Genomic DNA, 20,407 nt, shown 5'->3' with positions numbered 1-20,407 from the left:
CGAGTCCCCGGCCGGCCGCGGCCCCGCCTCCGAGCCGGCCGGCCGTGGAAAGCCGGTCCCGGCCTCCGCGGACGGTGCGCGCCCCGGGCAGGGCCCCCCCGCCCCCCTGGCTCTCAAAGCGTGTGTGTGTTGGGGGGCGTGTGCGCAGAGATGAACGCGTGGCGGCCCGCGCGGCGTGGGTGGGGGCTCGCCGAAGCACGCGCGCCGGCGGAGCCTTCTCCGCGGACCCTCCTGAGCTTCATCCTGGACTTTGTGCCCTGTTGCCCACCTCCCTACGCCCGCCCAACACAACTGCCCTCCTGCGATTTAGACATGAAGGCCGGTACCGAACCTACAACGGTGACTGAAAACGTTTAACACAAACGTGGATGGGTCATAAGCTCAAAGGCCCGGTTTTCATTGCCAAGTGTCCCAAGAGGGTAAGAGCAGTCAGAAGGCGAGTCTTGCTTTTGGGGCTCGTGTCTAGACGCCAGGCTGTTTGATTAAGCGCTGCCTGGCCCGAGGTGGGGCACCGGAAGGCGGTGAGACTGACACACCGGGCAAGATCAGGTTTGAAATGCAAACCGCCGCCACTTGGCCCCAATTAGAGGCCAAACCTTTTATGTAAACAAGGAATAATTAGCTTTGGTAATAGAAGCGTAAACAGAATCATCATCCATTGATTCGCTAATTGCTCTTCTGTCCCTTGACAATGGCTTGTAGGTCAGACAGACCCAGACTACCTGAGGCCCAGGTGAAGGGGGACGGCATACTAAAACATAGGGGGTCAGTGCCCCCCACCCCCACCCCATCAGATCCACCTGGCTCTCAGATCCCTTTTCCTTCCAGCTATAAATACAGTTCTTGTAAAAGAAGGGAGGGCCGGGCTCACCAGTTTGGGTGGCAAATCCCTGGTGGTGGTCGGGAGGGTTCAAGTTGCTGCGGAAGGGGAGTGGTGGCTCCCAGGAGGCTGGCTGGGCTCATTAAATTCCAGGACACAACTGTTCCCCAGAGTTCCCCATCTTCCACCCAGAACTCTCCAGCCTCAAAGTCCCCTTCTTGGGAGCGGTTGCCCCCCCACCCCCTCCCCTGGTCATGCTTGAGGTCAAGTTCTGTGAATGCCATCATTTCAAGCACCAGCCAGCTAGACTCCCAGGTTGCAGAAGGGTGGGAAAATTACCCAGGCCGGCGTGCCCTCTCGCCCCTCCACAGTCCGGGGGTATATCCAGCGTGCAGGGGTACGGGGCCGGCAGAATCTTCTCACTGAAACGCCTGGGGGCAATGAAATGCCACCGGTACCAGGCAGTTTCCTCAGCTCCAGAATTTTCCACATGGGAGGGACCTAGAGGTGGTGATGCTCCCCACCCCACCCAAAAGCTAGATTTGCATAGCACTTAACCCAGTGTTGGGAAAACGTCACAAATGTCCACAACGGAGCCTGGTCCCCTCCACTGCGCAAGCCGGGAGGGGCGTGGGGAGGAAGGCCACTGCCTCCTGTCCTGCCCTAGGATTTCAGGATCCAGGGCATCTCAAGGCTGCTCAGCCCCCAGCAGCACCTGGGAAGGTGTGGCAGCCGTGGTGACAGGCAGGGTTGGTCCAGCGAGGGAGCCGACCCACTTTTGTGGCTTTATGGCCCTCCCCTGGGGCCCCTAGGGTGGGAGCTGAGGCACCCTGAGGGGGAAGTGTCCTTGTGCCCTCCCCCCACCCAGACCCTCCCCAACCTGCTACCCGCCCGGAGACAGTACCTTTGTCCAGGACGGGCCCGAAGATGGCCAGGCTGTCGTCTATGGTGGTGCAGTTCCAGCGGCGGCCCCGGAACTGGTGCTGGCACTCCTGGATGCCCAGCTTCACGCCCTCGGCCACGCTGGGCATTATTTCGATGTAATTCCGGCAGAAGCGCAGTTGCTTAGGGACCAGGCCTGGGATGGAGCCGCAGAGCAGGGGCTGTGAGCCCAGGGATGTGTACTGCTGGCCCAGGGCCAGGGACCTGCGGGTGGACAGAGGGCGGTGGCACATGGCCCATCAGGGGCCTTTTTTCTTCCTCGAGAGCCCTCTGGGGTAGGCGGAGCCATGGAGGGCCCATGGGTCAGCGTGAACCCAGAACCTCGAGCAACCTGGCCCCTGAGTGTGCTCCCTGCTCTCAGGAATACATCGCCCCTTGACGGGCAGAGCTCTGGTCCAGCCAGTCAGCCTTCTGATGGGGACATATCTGACATGAGCATGGGGACCTGCAGAAACTTCTCACAGGGGTGCTTGGGGGCCACGCAATACCATGAAAAGAACCCTGGACTGGAAAGATGGTTTGAGGGGCCCAGGTTATGTCCCTCCTAGGCTCTGGGCCAGTTGCCCTGATGCGCATTGAAGTGGTTGGGCTGGACAATCTTCTAGGGAGTCTAAGTTTCTGGGGCCACACAGAGACTCCAGTGACCCATGGGAAATAACCCATACCTAAAGTCAGGGAGGTGGCAGGAGCTGGCTTGACCCCAGTCCCATCTCAGATGAAGCAGAGAGGCAGAGAAGCCCCAGTCCCTGCAGAGAACTCGTATGTGCACGTGTGCCTAAGATTTGCACGTGCGTGTGCACACACACACACACATGTGTGCACGTGCTGCCCATGGCAGTATCCCTCAGCCTCCTCCTCAGGACACTGCCTGCCCAGCCAAAAGACCCCAGTGCCTCCCCAGGGAATTGGTGGCTTCTGCTATTGTCCTCTGTCCTTTGTCCACCGGTACCTTTGTGACCATCTTGGCAGCTTCCTAGAAGTTTCTAGAGTGCCATCTTCCTGCTCACCAGAGACTGGAGCTTGGTTTTGTTTCAAGACAAGTGTAGCTCAGTGTCAGGAGGGAGAAGATCTCAGATCATACTCTCCCAGCCAACATTCATGACCTTAGTCAAGTCACCTTACTCTTCTATCCCTCATTTCTCAATCAATACCCTGTCAACCTCTCAGATTTGTGAAGAATCAACAGAAGGAAAGGTCTTGCGGGGAGCTGGGGGAGGAGGAACGAGAGTTTAAAATACTAGAAAACCAAGGTGCTGCTCTTCCACCCTCTCCCCCAGCACTGGAACAGCAGGAACGACATTTTGCAGGAGAAACCGGGAAGATGATCTGTGGGTCTCAGTGGACTTGAAGGCCAGTTGCAATCAGCCCTGTGATCAGGGACAGTGTAAGCTGGAAGAAGGGTTGCATGGGGGCCCATCTCCTCCCCCTTCACGTCCAGCACTGACCCAAGGCTCCAGTCTGGCAGTGACCTTGGTCGAGTTCCTCACACGAAGTCATGCCAGAAGCCTTGGGAAGAGGGACCAGAAGATCCCAAATGCCAATCAGGAAAACACACACACACCCCTGCACAAGTTTCTTGGACTAGACACGGGGCTGAACTAAACATCTGCCATGTATCAGCTCTTACTCCGTGCTGGCTGCTTTATCTGTACCATTTCTGATCACTTCTCCGAGGCTGGAGAACATCACTACCCCCCCGAGGAGGAAGCCACGCTTTAGGAAGTTAGCTTGCTCAAGACTTTTTGATGCCAGGCCTGGAGCAGAACACAGCATGCTCACTGGGCCGAGCCTTTTCCTTGGGTTTGCTTCGTTGAATCCTTGTAACAACTGTACGACACGGCGGCGGGGCGGGGGGGGGGGGTTGTTTACAGCAGCTATTTTCGGATGGCGGAGACTTGCATACTGAGGAACCAGCGCAGACCACAGAGCTGCTAAGAAGTTGCTCATTGGACCCCAGGCCATCTGACTCCAGAGCCTGGGGGGCAAACCACTGCACTGCCCGCCTTCTGGGCAATGCCTGCCTGGGACCTGAGGCAGGGGGGTGGAGTGAGGGGCTGGCTGTAGGCCTGGCCCATCTGTGCCCTGAGCCCCACCAGGGATCCCATGCCTGAGTGAGATAGAGCGGGTCAGCCCAGACCCCCTGATGGGGCCCTGCAGCCTGTCCTCTCCTGCTCCCACCCTGTTTACACTTATAAACAGCTTATCATGAGAATTATGATATTCAAATATCTATCACCGATTATATGCTGGGCCAGTTCTAAGCACTCATGTCTCTCGCCTTATGTAATCCTCACCGCACAAGTCATTATCATCATTATTATCCCATTTCCTAGATGAGGAAACTGAGGTCAGGAAGGTAAGTAACCTGCCCCGGTCTGCAGGATTGCAAAGTGTCAGAGTTGAGTCTCCCTCTCCATTCAGGCTGCCTCCCCATGTGTACTTTTTTTTTTTTAAGATTTTAATTATTCATTTGAGAGAGAGAGACAGAGAGCACAGGTGGGGAGAAGAGGGAGAAGCAGGCGCCCCGCTGAGCAGGGAGCCTGCCGTGAGGCTTGACCCCAAGACCCTGAGATCATGACCCGAGCTGAAGACCCAGGCCTTCCCCACTCCCTCCTCTGACATTTAGGACCTGAAGTCCTGGATGAGGAGAACAGTCAGAGAGGGGAGCTGAGACCCGATAGCGGACTCTGCCACCCCAGGAACCACACCTTGGTTTGGCCCTGAATGGGGTGATGCATCCTGGCCGCCTCCCCACGCCCAGGTCTGGCCCCTGCCTGTCCCAGAGAAGCATGGGAAGACCTGGTACCCACTTCCCAGCCTCAGTGTCCCTCCCCTTTGACCAGAGCCAGTCTCCGGGGTGCCCCCACCACAGGCACCCTGGTCCATGCCTGGGTCTGGAGGTGTAGACTGTCCCTGTGGTGGCCACACTTGCCATCAGCTTGGCCTTCTGCCCCCACGACACACTCTGATCTGAGCTGGTCTGTCCCACAATCACCTCTGGCACGATGGGCCCTGTCCCATGTCACCCCCCATTACTGATCTGCTCACCAGTCAAGGCCCCGAGTGCTCCAAGGCCCCAGGCTCCTTTTGCCCAGAGATGGGCATCCTCTGTCACTTTCCCCCTTTCTAGCTCTCTCCTACCCCCTCGGCAGGCCCGGGCCCCCTCAGGCTAAGCTGAGTCCCCGGACTAGAATCAGAACCTACGAGAGGAGCCCTAAGAGAGTGCGAAGCCCATTTATACAGATGAAAAAGCGGGAGGCCCACGGAGAGAGGTGGCTTGCCCACGGCTGCACAGCCAGCATCTGGGAGCCAGGTCAGGCTGCTGGCCAGTGCAGAGAAGGAACACTGAGGAGTGGGGACGCCCCCACTGGCTCTTCATTTCCACTTGGCAAGGCTGCTTCTCATCCCAGCTCTCCAGAGGGGCTCCCCGCTCCCTGGTTTCACCAACTCCCTCCCCCCAGGGTCCAAGGCAGCCGTCCCCGACCCCGCAGACCCCCCCCCCAAGCTCTGGGCACTGGCCGGCTGCAAAGGCCAGAGTTGCTCCCCAAACTTCTTCCAGCGGGGAGATGTCTCGTTCCCTTCCCCTCCTCTGAAGGACACCAAGTCCTTCCTACTGGACGACTGTAGTTTCTCCTCCAACCCGAGCAGGTTCCCTCTTGCCTTCCGCTGCCAAGTGCAACGCCAGCGGTCATAGTGGCGCTGCTTCTTTCACACGCCCCATGTATCATCTCATCAGATCTTCACAACAGCTCCGGGAGCTGGGCGTTGCCATCCCCATTTTACAGAGGGGGAAACCGAGGCACGGAGAAGCTGGGCAACTTACACAGGGAAGTGGCTGAGCCAGGGTTCAACCCTGGGTTTGTCTGACTCTGAGTATGACACCCTCTGAAAACAACTCGGCCTTGGAGATGATGAGTTCTTTTTTTTTTTTCTTTTAAAGATTACTTATTTATTTGAGAGAGAGAGAGAGAGAGAGCAGGAGCAGAGGGAGAAGCAGACTCCCCGTTGAGCGGGGAGCCTGGCACAGGGCTCAATCCCAGGACCCTGAGATCATGACCTGAGCCGAAGGCAGATGCTTAACCGACTGAGTTAACCAACTGAGCCACCAGGCGCCCCAGAGATGATGAGTTCTTCCCCTCTGGCCAAACCCGGGCTCCTCCCTGCTGCCCGGGAGCCAACCCAGTGTGCACCCTGGAGCCGGGCTGCCCGGCGCAGACCCAGCTCTGCTGTGTCCTAACTACTGATCTCAAACAATTCACTCAACCTTTCCCTGCCTCAGTTTTCTCACCTGTAAAATAGACATAGTAAGAGGAAAGAATGATAAAACGCACTGGGCACCTAGGAAGCCCTTAATAAATGGCAGTCATTGTGGTTCCCATGTGTTTAGGGGCTGTCCCCAGCACTTGGTCCCCTGTCCTGTCAGCAACCTCCTGCCTCCTTGCCCTCCCACTCCCGACTTGATAGAACACATCAGAATTTCCAGAGCCCCGTCCCATCCATCGCTGGGAAGGATGCCTTGAATCACAGGGAAGTCGCCCCCTTCCCCAGCAGCTCAGTCCTAACTGGGATGGCTGGATGGACATTTGTGACCTAGCTGAGTGTTAAAGGTAACCCAAAGGGCAGGGGCCGGGGACACTCCCAGGATGCTCCATTCGAGGGTTTCAGCATTTGCCTTTGTCTCGGGTCATCATCCCAGGGTCCTGGGATCGAGCCCCACATGAGGCTCCCCGCCCAACAGGGAGCTTGCTTCTCCCTCTCTTTCTCCCTCTGCCCCTCCCTCCACCTCTCCCTCTGCTGGTTCTCTCTCTCAAATAAATTAAAAAAAAAAAAAGACTGGACTCCTGGGTCACCTCCTTTAAAGACTTCCATGGGCTCTCAGACAGAAGTAACCTCTCCTGCCTCTGTCTTTCCTGCACCCTATTCAAACTTTGTCCCCAAGTGGGGACTCACTTATTTCTAGTTTGATCTTGGCTGTGGGAGTGGGAGTTCCCTGAGGATAGAGGGTGCATCTCCTCCCATTTCCCCAACACTTTGGACCACACCAGACACACACACATACACACACACACACACACACACACACACACACACGGGCACACTTGGTCTACTGAAAGGCCAGGCACTTGCTAGGTAGGAATGAAGGAACCACTCCTTCCCCAAAAGGCCAGTCTGATGCCCCCTGTCTCGCAGCTACTTAGCCTCACTCCCCAGGAATCCAGGCATCCGGAGGTTTCGCCTCCACACAGGACAAGACTCCTCGGTTCCGCTGAGGAAGTCCCTATGGTTAGGACCTCAGACAACAGCCAGGCTCCCAAGGGAGGTAGGGACCCCGCCTGGCATGAGCAGCTGGTGAGGGGGAGGGCAGAGGGCACCGCCAGGCATTCCCAGCTGGGCAGGGGCTATTTATACCCAGCTCCTGGTCCGGCCCTGCCCTAAGGCCCTGCCCCCCTCCCCTGAGGACAGCCCACCGCCCAGCTGGGCTGAGGACAGACACAGGCAGCCGGGCAGATGGGCGGCAGGGGCCTGCAAGCAACAGGCTGCTCGTGGAGCCCTGGATGTGGACCTCCCAGACTGAAACTCCCTCTCCGAGGAGGCCCTGTGCGACTCCCATTGCGCCCCCGTTCTTCGGCTCCCCATCCCCTGCCCCGACGCACCTCTGTCTCCGGAGGGCCAAAGGGGGGCCCGTACGGTGTGCTGGGGCGGAGAGAAAACTAAGCACAGTCAGCCTGGATGCTACCTTGACTTACACGTCTATCACCCGGCGTGACACGCAGTATCCAGTGCAGGCTGTCCTGGCCGGTGATGCGGGCACCGTTGACCCCCCAAACTCTGCCATCCCCCCAGCATAACAGGATTTTAGAGATGAAGGGGCCTCGGGAGGCATCTTGTTCAGGGTGTTTTGTATTTGTCACCTATTCTTTCCAGAAGGAATCATACACAGCCTCCCCCACTCCCCTATACCGAAAACCGATAAAAAGAGGGGCCCGTACCTCTTTTAAAGCTACCCATAGAATGACCACATGATCCAGAAATTCCAGTCCTAGCTAGTGCCCGAGAGCGGTGAAAGCAGGCGTGAAAATAGACGCACGTGTATCAACGTCATGACGGCGCTATCCGCAGTAGCCAGCAGGCTGATGCCCCGAGTGTCCGGCTGATGGAAGCACAACAGAACGTGGCCTGTCCATTCGGTGGAAGATTATTCAGCCACAAAAAGGAATGAAGTTCGGACACCTGCTACAACATGATGTAATGACATGATGCTAAGTGAAAAAAGCCAGTCAGAAAAGGACAGATTTTGGGGCGCCTGGGAGGCTCAGTAGGTTAAGCGTCTGCCTTCGGCTCGGGTCATGAACCTGGGGTCCTGGGATCGAGTCCCTCATTGGGCTTGTTACTCAGTGGGGAGCCTGCTTCTCCGCCTGCCTGCTTCTCCCCCTGCTTGTGCTCACTCTCTCTCTTTCTCTCTCTGACAAATAAGAAAAGAAAAAGAAAAAAAGAAAAGGAAAGGACAGATATTGTATGATTCCACTGATGTGAGGTACCTAGAAGAGGCAAATTCCTAGTGACAGGAAGGAGAGTAAAGTTACCAAAGGCTGGGGAGTGGGGGCGGGGGGAGTTATTGCTTAGTGAGTATAGTTCCTGCCCCACTCACGGCCCTTCTGCAGGATGCAACTGCGAACCAGAGTTCTAGTCTAATCCCTTCCTTCTCTAGTTGGGAAGACTGAGGCCCAGAGAGTGTCCTAAGTCACATAGTCACATATGGGTGGGGCTCTGGAAGATGGGCAGGGACACAGCCCAAGGAAAGTCTCCCCTTCTCCTCCTTCCGGTCTCGGGCGCGCCCCATGGCCAAGCCTCCCCGCGTTGGGCCTTTCTTGGAGTCAGGAAGGTCCTCACCTTTTCCTGGGGCGAGCCTCACTATCTCCACCAGCCCCAGACAGGGCACCTGCCATGGGTGCTGAGAGGGAGGGAAGGAGTCAGAAACCACTTCCTCTGCGGTAATCGGTGTCTCTCTCTACTCCAGAGTGACCACCATGTTTCTAGAAGCCCTTCAACAACCCAGGGCTTGGTGCTCCACCTGCTGGCTCCTGGGCAGTACTGGACAGGTGCCCTCCCTGCTCCTGGGTCCAGTGGGGCCCCACCCTGGCCTGGGACAAGACGAAAGCTTCCAGGAGAAAGAAAGGCTTGAAAATGGGCAGGAAGTCCAAGAGCCAGGTGTCGGTTTGGGAACACAAAGCTACTACTCTTCCATTTAGGTCAAGAGGCACTTCAGGGCTGGCGGACAGCATGGGGGGAGCCTGACAAGTTCAATGACACACACGGAGTGGGGCAGGCCAGGGGCAAGGCCTGGTGGGCCCCGACGCATCTCACTCCTGGAATGATGTGAGCTATAACCCAGAAGGGCAAGGCCATCCCTGCTCCTGCCGTGGGAGTCCCTGGTCAGGACGCTCGCCCTGGTGCCTTGGCCGGGAGCTCATGACAGAGCAAGACAGACCTAACTCAAGATTGACAGGTTACCTCTCTCCTATCCCCGCCACAGATCCTCCCCGGAGCTCGTGTGGGCCCCGTGGGCGCTGAGCACGAATGCAGCCGTGCACCCGTCTCCGTACAGGCCGAGGCTAGGGGGTCGCTTCTGAGTCCAAAGGGGCTCCTGGGTTCCCTCCATCCACAGAGCAGGCCCAGAGACACCGCAAGTGATGCCTTTCATCAAAGAGGGGCCATCTGGTTCTCGTGTGTCTCCGGCAGCCTAGGGAGCACCCTCGTTGATGCTGAGCAAGGGAAGGGGGTGGGGAGGGTAGAAAGGGTCCTCGCACTGAGCTGGGACCCGGAGGCCAGCCAGAGAAGAATCAATGAGAAAACGATTATATACAAGCTTCTGAGCCCACGGAGGCCCAGGCCTCTTGCCGGGCCGCCCGTCTTGACTTTGTCCCAGCCCACCCGCCGAGGGCCCCACGAGGGCAGTAAGCACGCGGAGTGGATGGAGGTGCCCACCCTGGGGAGGTAAACAGATTCGCTCCCGCCTGTTCCCTCAGCATGCATTTGAGCGATGACTTGGAATCAGGCAGCGCGCCAGGTGCTGGGGACATGGCGAGGCCTTAGCCACACCCACAGAGTGCCCGACCAGGACACATCTGTCAGTTACCGAGCCTCAGCATTTTTCCAGCACCTACGAAGCCTGGGTGCCGGGGGCACCATGAACAAGTGACAGAGTGTCCCCAGGCCCTTGTGACCGACCACCCAAGTTACCACCACACCAGAAAGCACACCATGGGGGCCGAGACATCCAAGAAGGCAGAGGCGAGAGGGTCCCAGCCAATGGTGATCACGAAAGCACGGCTGGGGGGCTCCCTCGGGAGGCGCGGGGTGGCAAGGAAGCCCCAGGCATGAGGTGAGAGAGGGAACCGCAGCCGTTCCACCCCGGCGGAGCCCAGAAACTGTACAAAGGAGCAAGGAGGGGAAAGGAGCCCTGAGTGCCCAGTTTTATCCAGGCAACCTGGGCAGCCGTTGGAGGCTCCTGGACTGGGCTTTGGAAATATTAATCCATTAGACAAAATCTAACTGCAAAATGCCCGGAGGGGGGTGGGCACTAGTGACCCACGGCTGGGAAAGAGAGGCTGGTGTGACAGTTGATACTAAGGAGGGTGTCAGGCTTGGCTGCACGTTACAACCCCTGGCGGGCACGTTTCCCTGGTCTGGAGTGACCCCCCGTGCGGCTGGGGCTGGGCACCGCCCGTCTGTGCTAGTGGGGCCTGAGACAGCGGGTCTCAGGCCAGAGGCATTAGGAGCAGAGAGGAAGCCGTGCACAAGGGTGGTCATGGGGACACCAGAGGAAGGAGGAGAGCATGACAAGTTTTTAAGCCAGGATGACCAGGAAGATGGATGTGACGTCAACAGAGGAAGGGAACTTAAGAGATGAAACAGGTTTGGGAACAAAGACAGTTTGTGGGGCCGATGAGACCTCCAGGCACCTATGTCCAGACGGTGCTGGAAAAAGAGCCTGGACATTCAGATTTGGGAATCTATGGTAGAGCTAATAGTGGAATGACACTTGAGGCCTTGTCCCTCCCCGGTGGGCACACGGTAAAGGGTGAGACAACCGGGGAGCCTCATGGTGTGGGCGCTGGACGCCGTGTGCCAAGGGAGGAGCCCCAGGAATGCGGGGCATCCTGGGAGGAGGAGAGGGCATCAGCACGGGGGTGGGGACCTCACATCAGACGGACCTCACACTTCAGGCCAAGAAACGGGGAGGGCTCTCCCCAAACCCTGCGCCCACGTCTGGCTTCTGTTCCCGGTATTTCTGATGAGGTCCCCACGGAGGCGCGGCTAACATACTTGGACAGAGTGAGTCACCACACCCTTCCTTTGCTTTGGTCGTTCCCTCTTCCACTCTTGTCCCCACCCTCCTCCCTGGGTAAGAGCTCTGAACACACACTAAACCATCAACCCGCAGCCCCGTCCTCCGGTGGGGCCCCTCTCTGTGCACACGGGGGGCACTTCCCAGCCTGACCCTTCTACCTGGGAGCCACAAAGGTAGCCCTTCCTTCTCACCCTGGGACACAGCTTCTGGGCCTTTCCCTCTTGTTGGCTCAGCTGAAATCTGGGCCTTTGGACTTTGGTCAGCCTTTTCTGGACCTATCACCTGGCAGTGTGTGCCCAAGGTCACCACGAGTGTGGTAGGAACAGGAAGATGGGAGACCGGGGGTGAACGTGAGGGAAACGGGGTATTCCGGGCCAACTGTCCACACCACCACGGATGGGAAACCCACACCCCCCCCAAACACAACGCCACAGTAAAGAGCCATTCCCTCCCATTGGGCAGCAATGAGGACTCACCATGGGAGCCCGAGAAAGGTCTTCCTACCTTCCTCTCTCTCCTTAAACTCTCTGACACAACTTGCCAGCCCTACTGGCCAAGTGGTCATGTCTACATTCAGTGAGTGACTTTGACCACTGCCCTCGCCTGCCACCTTCTAGAGGTCCCCTTGCAGGGCCAAGGGGGGCCCTCCGAGGACGGGCGCTGAGCCCACCTGAGAGGCCAGAGGGGCCACAGCTCCAGGCAAACGTGGGACGAAGAGAAGGGGTGGGTGGTGGACACTGCAAGCCAAGGGGTCAAAGACTGAGTCTTGGGGGAGGGGGTGTAGGTGGTGCTGGCCCCGAGCTCCAGCCACCATCCCGCCATCCCACCATCCCACCATGGAGCCCTGTGGATGTTTCTCTGGGGAGAAGAGGGAGGGAGGGAGGGGAAGGCGGGCTGGCCTCTGCTGGAATGTTACAGCTTCTGTTCTCCAAAGCAGCTCCCAGAGCGCCTGGCCTGCGGCTCCTGGCTGATCTGATAAGATGTGACAAGGCAGCCTGAAAAATGTTGAAACCTGTAAAATGTTTAAACCTGTTTTTTGTTGTGCTGTGAGCATGAGGGTTCTCTTTTTTTTTTCTCAATTTCATAGGAAAGTGGAGTCGATCAGAGGAGAAGGGGGGGGAAGAGAGCGATTGTCCCCTTCAGCCAAATTGGGAGGCAGGGCTCAGAGTAGGATGGTCAGACCTGGGGAGGAGGAAAGGAGGGTGAGAAGTGGGAAGATGAAGGGGGGGAGGGCCTGACAGAAGTTGGGGGGTAGAGGGGGAGAAGGTGAGGAGAATGGAGGGAGGGAGTTGGTGCGGCTCTGGCCTGTTGGCAGCTCCAGCCTGGGTCTCTTCGGGGCCGTGTCCCCCCTCGGCACCCCGAGAGGACACAGTGAGCTGAGGGTACCCTCCTTCAGACAGTCATTGGCCCAGGAAGTCTCACCATGGGGCACGGAAGTGCCTGAAGCCAGGCGGGTGTCCAGAGAGAAGTGAAAGGGGTTCAGGCCCAGGGCCTCCCCCCTCAGACTCCCTGGGGGCCTCCCGAGAGGCACCAAGGCCACAGGCAGACGAATGCTCACAGGGGACCACAGAGGGGGAAGCTGCTCCCAGGTCCACTTGCTTTGCGGAGCAGTTCAGGACTCATGGCTGAGCCCAGATGGTCTCATACTTGCTCAATGGAGTCCGGCTTCTTCACAGTTAGAAGCTGCAGCCCAGCGTCTGCTCTCAGACACGCAAGGGGTTGTCATGCTCTCTACAGATGAGGCGACGGAGGCCCAAACACGTTAAATGACTAGCCTAGGGTCGCTCCTGCCTACCAGTTTTGGGCGACCCTCTGAAAGTTCCCTCAGTGGGTCTTGTCTTCCCCACCTGAGAGATGCAAAGCGTCCTAGAAACCATGGTGGGACCAGGTGCCTCTGGGGAGCCCCCTGGTACGAGGTAGGTGCTTGCTGAATGAAAGTGCCTGCCCGAGGAGGTTCTCTTGTGGGTCTCTGGCTAGTTGGAGGAGGCGGGGAGGGGCGTAAGATGCCGGAGGAAGGCTTTAGAAGCGTTCATCGTTCTATCATGGCACCAGGCCTTAGAAGGTCGAAGTTGGGTGGGGTCTTGGGCTAATCCAGGAGTCCACTCCCTCAGGGGAAACTAAGGCCCAGAGCCGCAGCGTGACTTGCCTAGAGTTCCTCCACTGGTTGGAAGCAGCGCAGGGGTCCGCCCAGGCCCTGTGACGCCAGCCAGATCTCTGTCTCCCACGCGCTGTGCAGTTCCTTCTCGAAGCCCCCGGTCCGAGGGCGAGGGCTTCGTTCAGTACACGTGCACCACGTGCCTGGTGCGCACAAGACGTGGCCTCCACCCTCCTCAGAGGCCCCCGCCCTAGCGCAGGACAGACATCCTGGCAGGTGACCACAGGCCTGGCGGAGGGTGAGGGTGGAAACCACAGGGGTGGGAACGTGGAGGGAGAGGGGCTGAAAGCCAGAAGTCCGTCTTCAAAGGGGTCACCTTTGAGCGGGGCCTTGCAGGCGAGTTCAGCTTGGACACCTGTGACTCCCGGATCTTGGCCACGTGTTTCTTCCACCTCCCCTTTCACCAACCAGAATTCTGATTTAAAGTTTTCCTAAACCATGTTTGCATCTTTAGCTCCTTTCAGCTGGGAACACTTCTCCCCTCCCCGGCTCCTTCAGCCCCCGTGTTATATAAGGCCAGGGCCCATCTCCCATTCTCCAGATGGGGAAATGAGGGCCCTACAGGGTGAGGTTGCTTGTTCTGAGAAGCCATCTGCTGGTCCCCAGGCCAGGCTTTTTCTGGGTTCACACACTCCTTTGCCCTTCAGGCCGGTGCGGGTAAAAGACAAGGCAGAGCGTGCCGAGCCCTCTCGTTCACTTTGGACTCCTACTCACCCATCAAAGTTTGATTTTAAAACCCCCTCTCAATGGTCCAGTTTGAACTGCTCCCTCTGGATATTTCCCAGTTCTTATACATACCCGAGGGGAGCCTTAAACACATTCCCCTGACTTGTCCTTTGACTCTCTGTTTCTCCACTAAAACTGAGTTTGTTTGTTTTTTTTAAAGATTTTATTTATTTATTTGACAGAGCTAGAGACAGCCAGCGAGAGAGGGAACACAAGCAGGGGGAGTGGGAGAGGAAGAAGCAGGCTCCCAGCGGAGGAGCCTGATGTGGGGCTCGATCCCACAACGCCGGGATCACGCCCTGAGCCAAAGGCAGACGCTTAACCGCTGTGCCACCCAGGCACCCCAAAACCGAGTTTTTTGAGAAGATGAATTACTTCACTTATTTTTGGATAATGGGCAGAATGTTTGGTTCCCCCAGGCACACGGAGCGCTCCCCACCTGACTAGCCCGGACATTCTCCTGCAGGTCCCGCAGGCCACCACCAGCTGAGGGCAAGGGCTGGCCCTACTAGCTCTCTGGGCCTTATTAACACAGCTGCTGGCTCTACCATCCAGAAAGCCTTTGTTTCAATCTTAGGAAAAAGCCCAGGACGGACCACAGAACGGAGAACCCCTTGGCTGGGAATTCCTCCTCACAGCAGCTCCCTTGGGCTCCTCTGTAAGCCACGGGCTCGGTGTGGATCTTCACTCCACAAACATGTGTGCCCTGTACTGAGCACTGGGAGCGCAGAGAAGGATGGGGGGCATCCCTTGTCTTGCAAGAACTCCCAGCTGAGCCTGGGAGCTGCCCCCGGATACCCCCATGCTCCTCCCCTGCTGGGGTCCAGATGCCCACCCACCCTGCCTCACCCCCAGACAGCACCGAGCACACACTGGGGAAGGCTGGGGTCTCGAGGACCTCACGTACCTCAATCATCCCACCCATACTCTCGTACCCCACCTTTCAGAGGACTGAGGACAAGCATTTTTCAGCTGGCTACTGCTAGTCACGTGGCACTCTGGCACCCAGATCACTGGGGGTGGTTTTGAAAAATACAGACACCTGGGATCCCAAGCCAGCCCTGCTGAATCAGACTTTCTGGGGAGGAGTCCAGAAAACTGGATCATTAAAAACCTCCCCCAGAGTGTGACAAGAGCATGGTATGAAATCATGCAACGTGAAGTGCCTAGCCTCCCGTAGGAAGTTCTCTGGCCAAAGATGTTCAACCTGAATCTCCCCAGGCTTCGAGAACTGTCAGCTGTCAGCAAGCATGAAGGACAGAGGAACAAACCAAATGACACGATGGGGAAGCAACCAGACAAATTAAGAATGTGGGACGGTACACAGGGCTACAGGACTGAACTTCCCAGAAGCTCCTGTCATTTTTAAAAAGTGTGCATGTGTGTATGTGTGTGTGTGTACGCACCTGTGTGTGTGTGGAGGGGGGGTACTTGAGACGTAACAATCAAATAACTGGAGCCTAGTTTGAAGATCCTAGCCATGAAGGCATTATGAGGATAACTGGGGAACTCTCAATCATTGGGGATCATGATTAATTTCGTTAGTGGGATAATGCTAGATGGTCGTAGGGGCCATCCTTATATTTTGGAAATGCAAGGGTGAAAAAGGGTCATGATGACTCTACTTACTTTGAAATGATTGAGCAAAAACAAACCAAGCCAAACTGGGGGCGGGGGTAGTTTGAGGGGTGAGGGGTAGGGCTACCATGGCGAAATGTGAAACAGTCGAACTAGGAGGTGGGCACGTGTGTGCTCGTTGTACTATTTTTTCTGTTTTTCAGATTCACAATTTTCATAATAAAACTTCGAAGGAACAATAACAATAAAAACTCCCACTAACTCGGGACTTCTGGCCACGACTGCACAGGGCTCAAACCCCAAACTGTGGACCCGGGGGCTGAGCACGGCGCTGCAGGTGCACAGGGCCTGGGGCAGGGGGCAGGGGCCTCGCAGGAGACTCGCGTCGTCGCTGGNCCCCTGCTTGTGTTCCCTCTCTCGCTGGCTGTCTCTATCTCTGTCGAATAAATAAATAAATCTTTAAAAAAAAATAAAAAAAAAATAAAAAAAAAATAAAAAACTTCGAAGGAACAATAACAATAAAAACTCCCACTAACTCGGGACTTCTGGCCACGACTGCACAGGGCTCAAACCCCAAACTGTGGACCCGGGGGCTGAGCACGGCGCTGCAGGTGCACAGGGCCTGGGGCAGGGGGCAGGGGCCTCGCAGGAGACTCGCGTCGTCGCTGGGCTCTGGGGTGGGGTGCTCCACTCACTCCCTGGCTTTCAAGGTGGGTATTTTCACCGCATTCCCAGGAGCGCGTCCTCACACACGGGGTCGGGGACACGCAAGTGTGGAACAGCTCAGTGCGGCCCCTGGACATCCCCACTTGGTGTAGGGAGGCTCCATGCAAGTTCAAAGCAGTGGCTACCCCCGCCTCGTCCCATCCCCATCTGCAGGCGAAGCAGCCAGAGCGAGCCTCAACATCTCCATCTGCGCCCCCCTGAATTCGCCAGCCCTGAGTGCTGCCATCAGTTCCTCCGCGGGGTCCTTAGCAAACATCTATGCAGCACCCGTTAAGAGCTGTATTCTGAGGCCACCGCAGACCTCTGCAGGACCTCGTTCCAGCACTCCGGGGGATCACTGCTTCTCAACCCTGGCTGCGTGTCAGATGGCCCGGGGGAGCTGACAGCTGCCGAGGCCTGGGCCCCACTCCCAAAGAAAGAGACTGAACGGGTCCAGGTGCCCCCTCTTCTCTGTGCTATAACATGCTCCAGAGAAGAGGCAGGGGGGAGACCGTCCTAGGTCACAGACAAGCCTCAGAACCCCCAGGGTGGTGGAGGGAGGAGGCCCCCACCATTCCCTGCTATGCATCCTCAGGGGCCCCACCTGAGGGCCCTAGTAGCTCCCAGAATTAGTCCAGCCTTTCCAGCCACTGGTGTTCCAGCCACTACCTTCCTCTCCCGAGAGGAGCCCTCCCTCAACCTCCCTCTCCTGGGCTCTCACATCTCCTCTTCACAGGGAGGGATGCAAATCTTTTTTGACCCGGCACAGCCCTCAGAAGTGTTTGGGCATGCCCCTCGGTTGACACACACACACACACACACACACACACACACACACACACACGGGTCTAAACCACTGGCCCGCCAGCCACCACGCTGGTATTTTACGTGCACTCCACAATACGCGCTAAGGGCTGCTGGGAAAAGATAAGGTAAGAAGTCTATTTCAAGAGAAATCACTTCCCCCAGCAGCCTAATGCTTTATCTGGTGACCCCCTTCCAGGCTTTCAGTCCCCCTGTCCTCTGGTTTTCCCTGCTATCACTTCCCCTTCTTCCTGATTCCCAACTTCACTTTTCTCAGCCTTGCAGCGGTGGGAATGGTGTGAGCACGAGCTCCTCTGCGGAGGGGCGGACACGGACAAGCACTCTCGGGGCTCAAGGTCTGAGGCCTTCTCCCGGCGGGGTCCACGTCCTCCTTGGTTCTTGCCCACAGCCATATCTATATCTGTATCTGTATCTGTATCTATCTATCTTTCTATATATATTGTGTGTGCGTGTGTGTGTGTGCGCTAGGATTTCGAGTTCCACACTGATCTCTCCCTAAAACGCTTTTTCTCCACAAGTCCATGGGTGGAGGTCCCACTCACCTCCTCTGGGTCTGTCCTCACTTCCCACCGCATCACCTCTGCTCACTGCCTACACCCTGCCATCCCAGGCCTATCCCCGCACAAGTGCCGGTGCCACAGGAACTTTCTGTATTTTCAGTCCGGTGTCCTAGTCACATTTGTGACAAAAGTAGGAATTTCTCCCAGGAAGAAGCACGGGTAAGACGGAAAAGATAAAATCACACACCACACTCACACGCATATACACCCAGGGGCACACAAAGAGCAAACATGTCAAGTTAAAAAAAATTTTTTTCCTCTACGAATAGAATGTGTGTGTGTGTGCGTGTGTGTGTAATGTGCCTTCAGCATGAGGGGCAAAATGTCGACGCATACTCGGTCCAGTTAATGCCCGAGGGAACCGCCCCGGCCTGAGAAGGCCCAGGTCGCCACAGACAGGGGGAGGTGCCCAAAAAGCACAGGGAAAGTGAGCCGGGGGGACCCTCAGAAATAAAATAAATGAAATAAAGGGGAATGTCTTGTCCCGGTGCATCCCCGATGGAGGAAAGAGAATGTAGGGTGTATTTGTCGGGGTAGAGAGTGCCTGATGAGGTCGTGAGGACACGATTTGCTGAATTCTGTAAGTCGGGCAGTGAGGGAACCAATCCGTCGGGGCTCTCGGAGCGGTGATTATGACTAATGACAGCTAACATTACGGAGCCTGGCGAGCTCCAGGAGCCACGGAAAACACGTTACGTACAATATATCTTTTCATTTGCCAAAGAACCCTCTGAGGTTATAGTCATCCCCCTTTGACAGGTGACAACATGGGTTCAGAGAGGCTGAGCGCGCTCGTCTGGGGTCGCACCACTAGGACATGGTGAAGCCTTAATAAAGCAGTGAGGGGAGACACTTCTTGGGACAGAGTCTGTAGGGAGCCGAGGGCGGAGGGGAAGCAAACACTCAAGTCGATCCTGGCACTCAGGCTGCTCTGGGGATTTACAGGGCTGTAAACTCGGACCGGGGGCCCTGCCTAATGATCTTCTTTCTTTTGAATGTTGTCATGGATCTTCCATACTTGAGGTCTATTTGTCTGTAGCCCAGAAAGGGCTAGACTCACACTCAGAGCATCCCCCCCCCCACCATGGGGAGGAGACCTCTATCTGAGGGCTGGTGGGATGTGTGTGGGGGATGGGACATGTGAATTCAGGACCTCTCCCAAGAGGCATCCAAGAGGGCTCAGGGTAGATGACACACATTCCAGCACCTTCCCGTTTGCTAAGCGTTTTCCCCACACAGCCTCTTAGTTCATTCTCTCAACAGTGCTGAAAGAAACATATTGTCTCCACTTGACAAATAAGGAAACTGAGCCTCAGACAAGGGACCAGTGAGTGAAGGTAGGGTTTGACCAAAAGCCCAGAGGACGGTGTAATCTAACGAGTAGGCCACACGCACAAGAACAGAGGACGTGAGTAAGGAGACCAGCTTTGTAAGGCCAGCTTACAGATCGTTCTGGTGGAGATGGGGGGATGTGGGGTGGATGGGGGGACAGATAATCCACAGGACTTCAGAGGGGTATGCTGTGAGGTGGATTTTTACGCCCTGAGAGAGAAGGAAGAGGAAGGGCACTTTTGGGACATTGGTGTGACTCAAAAACACCAAAACCCAAGGAACAAAGAGGGAAGAAGGCAGGGCCTGAGGTCCCAGCTGATGAGTTTAGATCCTATAGGCAGTGAAGTGGGGACCAGGGCTCTTCCCCCTGAAAGAAGTCTGTCAGAGCTGGAAGGAACGTTGCGGGGCGGCGGGTGGGGGGCGGGTCTGGCATAAAACGAAGGCCCAGAGGAGGCCATACCCTCTGGCTCTGTAGCCCCAGTTTGGGAGTTCGCTTGAGATCCCATGGGGCTGAGGAGCCAAAGAACTCAGCGAACCATGATAAGGGGTTCTTCCCCATCTTCACAGAATTCTGGTTCTCCTCTGTTGACACAACACACTGTACCACCATGGAGAGGAGAAAAATCCAAATTTAACACCTTACCTGATTCTCACACTAGTCAAGCTTTTGATAGACCAATCAGCCCATAGATTCCTAGGAATTCCCTCGTCTTTCCAGGCTGGAAAGTTCACAGCCCCACTTCTCTCAGTCTCTCTGCCAGCCTTGCCAGCTGTTCCCACTCATGGGTGTCTTTGCCTGTGACATTTGGTGGGAAATCTTATCTCTTTACCTCACCCCATCCCTCTGAGCCGCCATTTTGGCCCTCATGTCCTCTCCTCAGGTGCTGACGGAGTAGCTGCTCCCCTGCCTGGAATCCAGCTCCCAACCTTCTCTTCTCCAAGAGAAATAGCCTGTGGCTGTGCGTCTTAAGCCTCCTACAGTCACGTCCCCGAATTAGCCCTGCCCCCAGGACCCCCACACCTCACTTCTGTTGTACAGCCAGACCGGGGACGGTGCTAGAATAAAGCCCTGACCACTATGGTGAAAAAAGGACAGTCAACCCCATGACTCCTGGGGTCCTCCTCTTAAGTGGAGAAGAATGGAGTCAGCCTACAGGGTCTGAGGCGCATGGGGAAAGGGATTCCAGCACGTTCACCTCAGAAGTCCAGGATGGCCCCCTAAGCCTGAGGCCCTCTTATAACCATCTGTCTTTCACCCGGATAACCTGCCCGGATAAAAGCGACCACAGATGTCCTGCCTGCACACATTTCCTGGGCACACACAGGGCCCGGGGCAAGGTGCCACGGGCAGTAACACCAAGCTGCCAGGTCTGCGGCATTGCTGATTCACAGGGCATTTTCTTCCTGTGCAT

The 20,407-nt window shown here is 56.6% G+C and overlaps 1 protein-coding gene across 1 annotated transcript in view; it reads right to left on the bottom strand.

The window, feature by feature from the left end:
* The window catches only part of WNT3 (Wnt family member 3), a 44,972-nt gene that overhangs the window by 6,551 nt on the left and 18,014 nt on the right, over nucleotides 1-20,407 (bottom strand). Inside the window, exon 2 of the mRNA XM_002928777.4 lies at nucleotides 1,725-1,966. Within this exon, the coding sequence (XP_002928823.1) occupies nucleotides 1,725-1,966 (242 nt within the window). The remainder of the gene's footprint in view (nucleotides 1-1,724; nucleotides 1,967-20,407) is intronic.

Source organism: Ailuropoda melanoleuca, chromosome 13, assembly GCF_002007445.2.
Source record: "Ailuropoda melanoleuca isolate Jingjing chromosome 13, ASM200744v2, whole genome shotgun sequence".
Lineage (NCBI taxonomy): Eukaryota > Metazoa > Chordata > Mammalia > Carnivora > Ursidae > Ailuropoda > Ailuropoda melanoleuca.
Note: the sequence above shows the minus strand (reverse complement) of the source record. Positions and strands in the feature narration are given on the sequence as shown.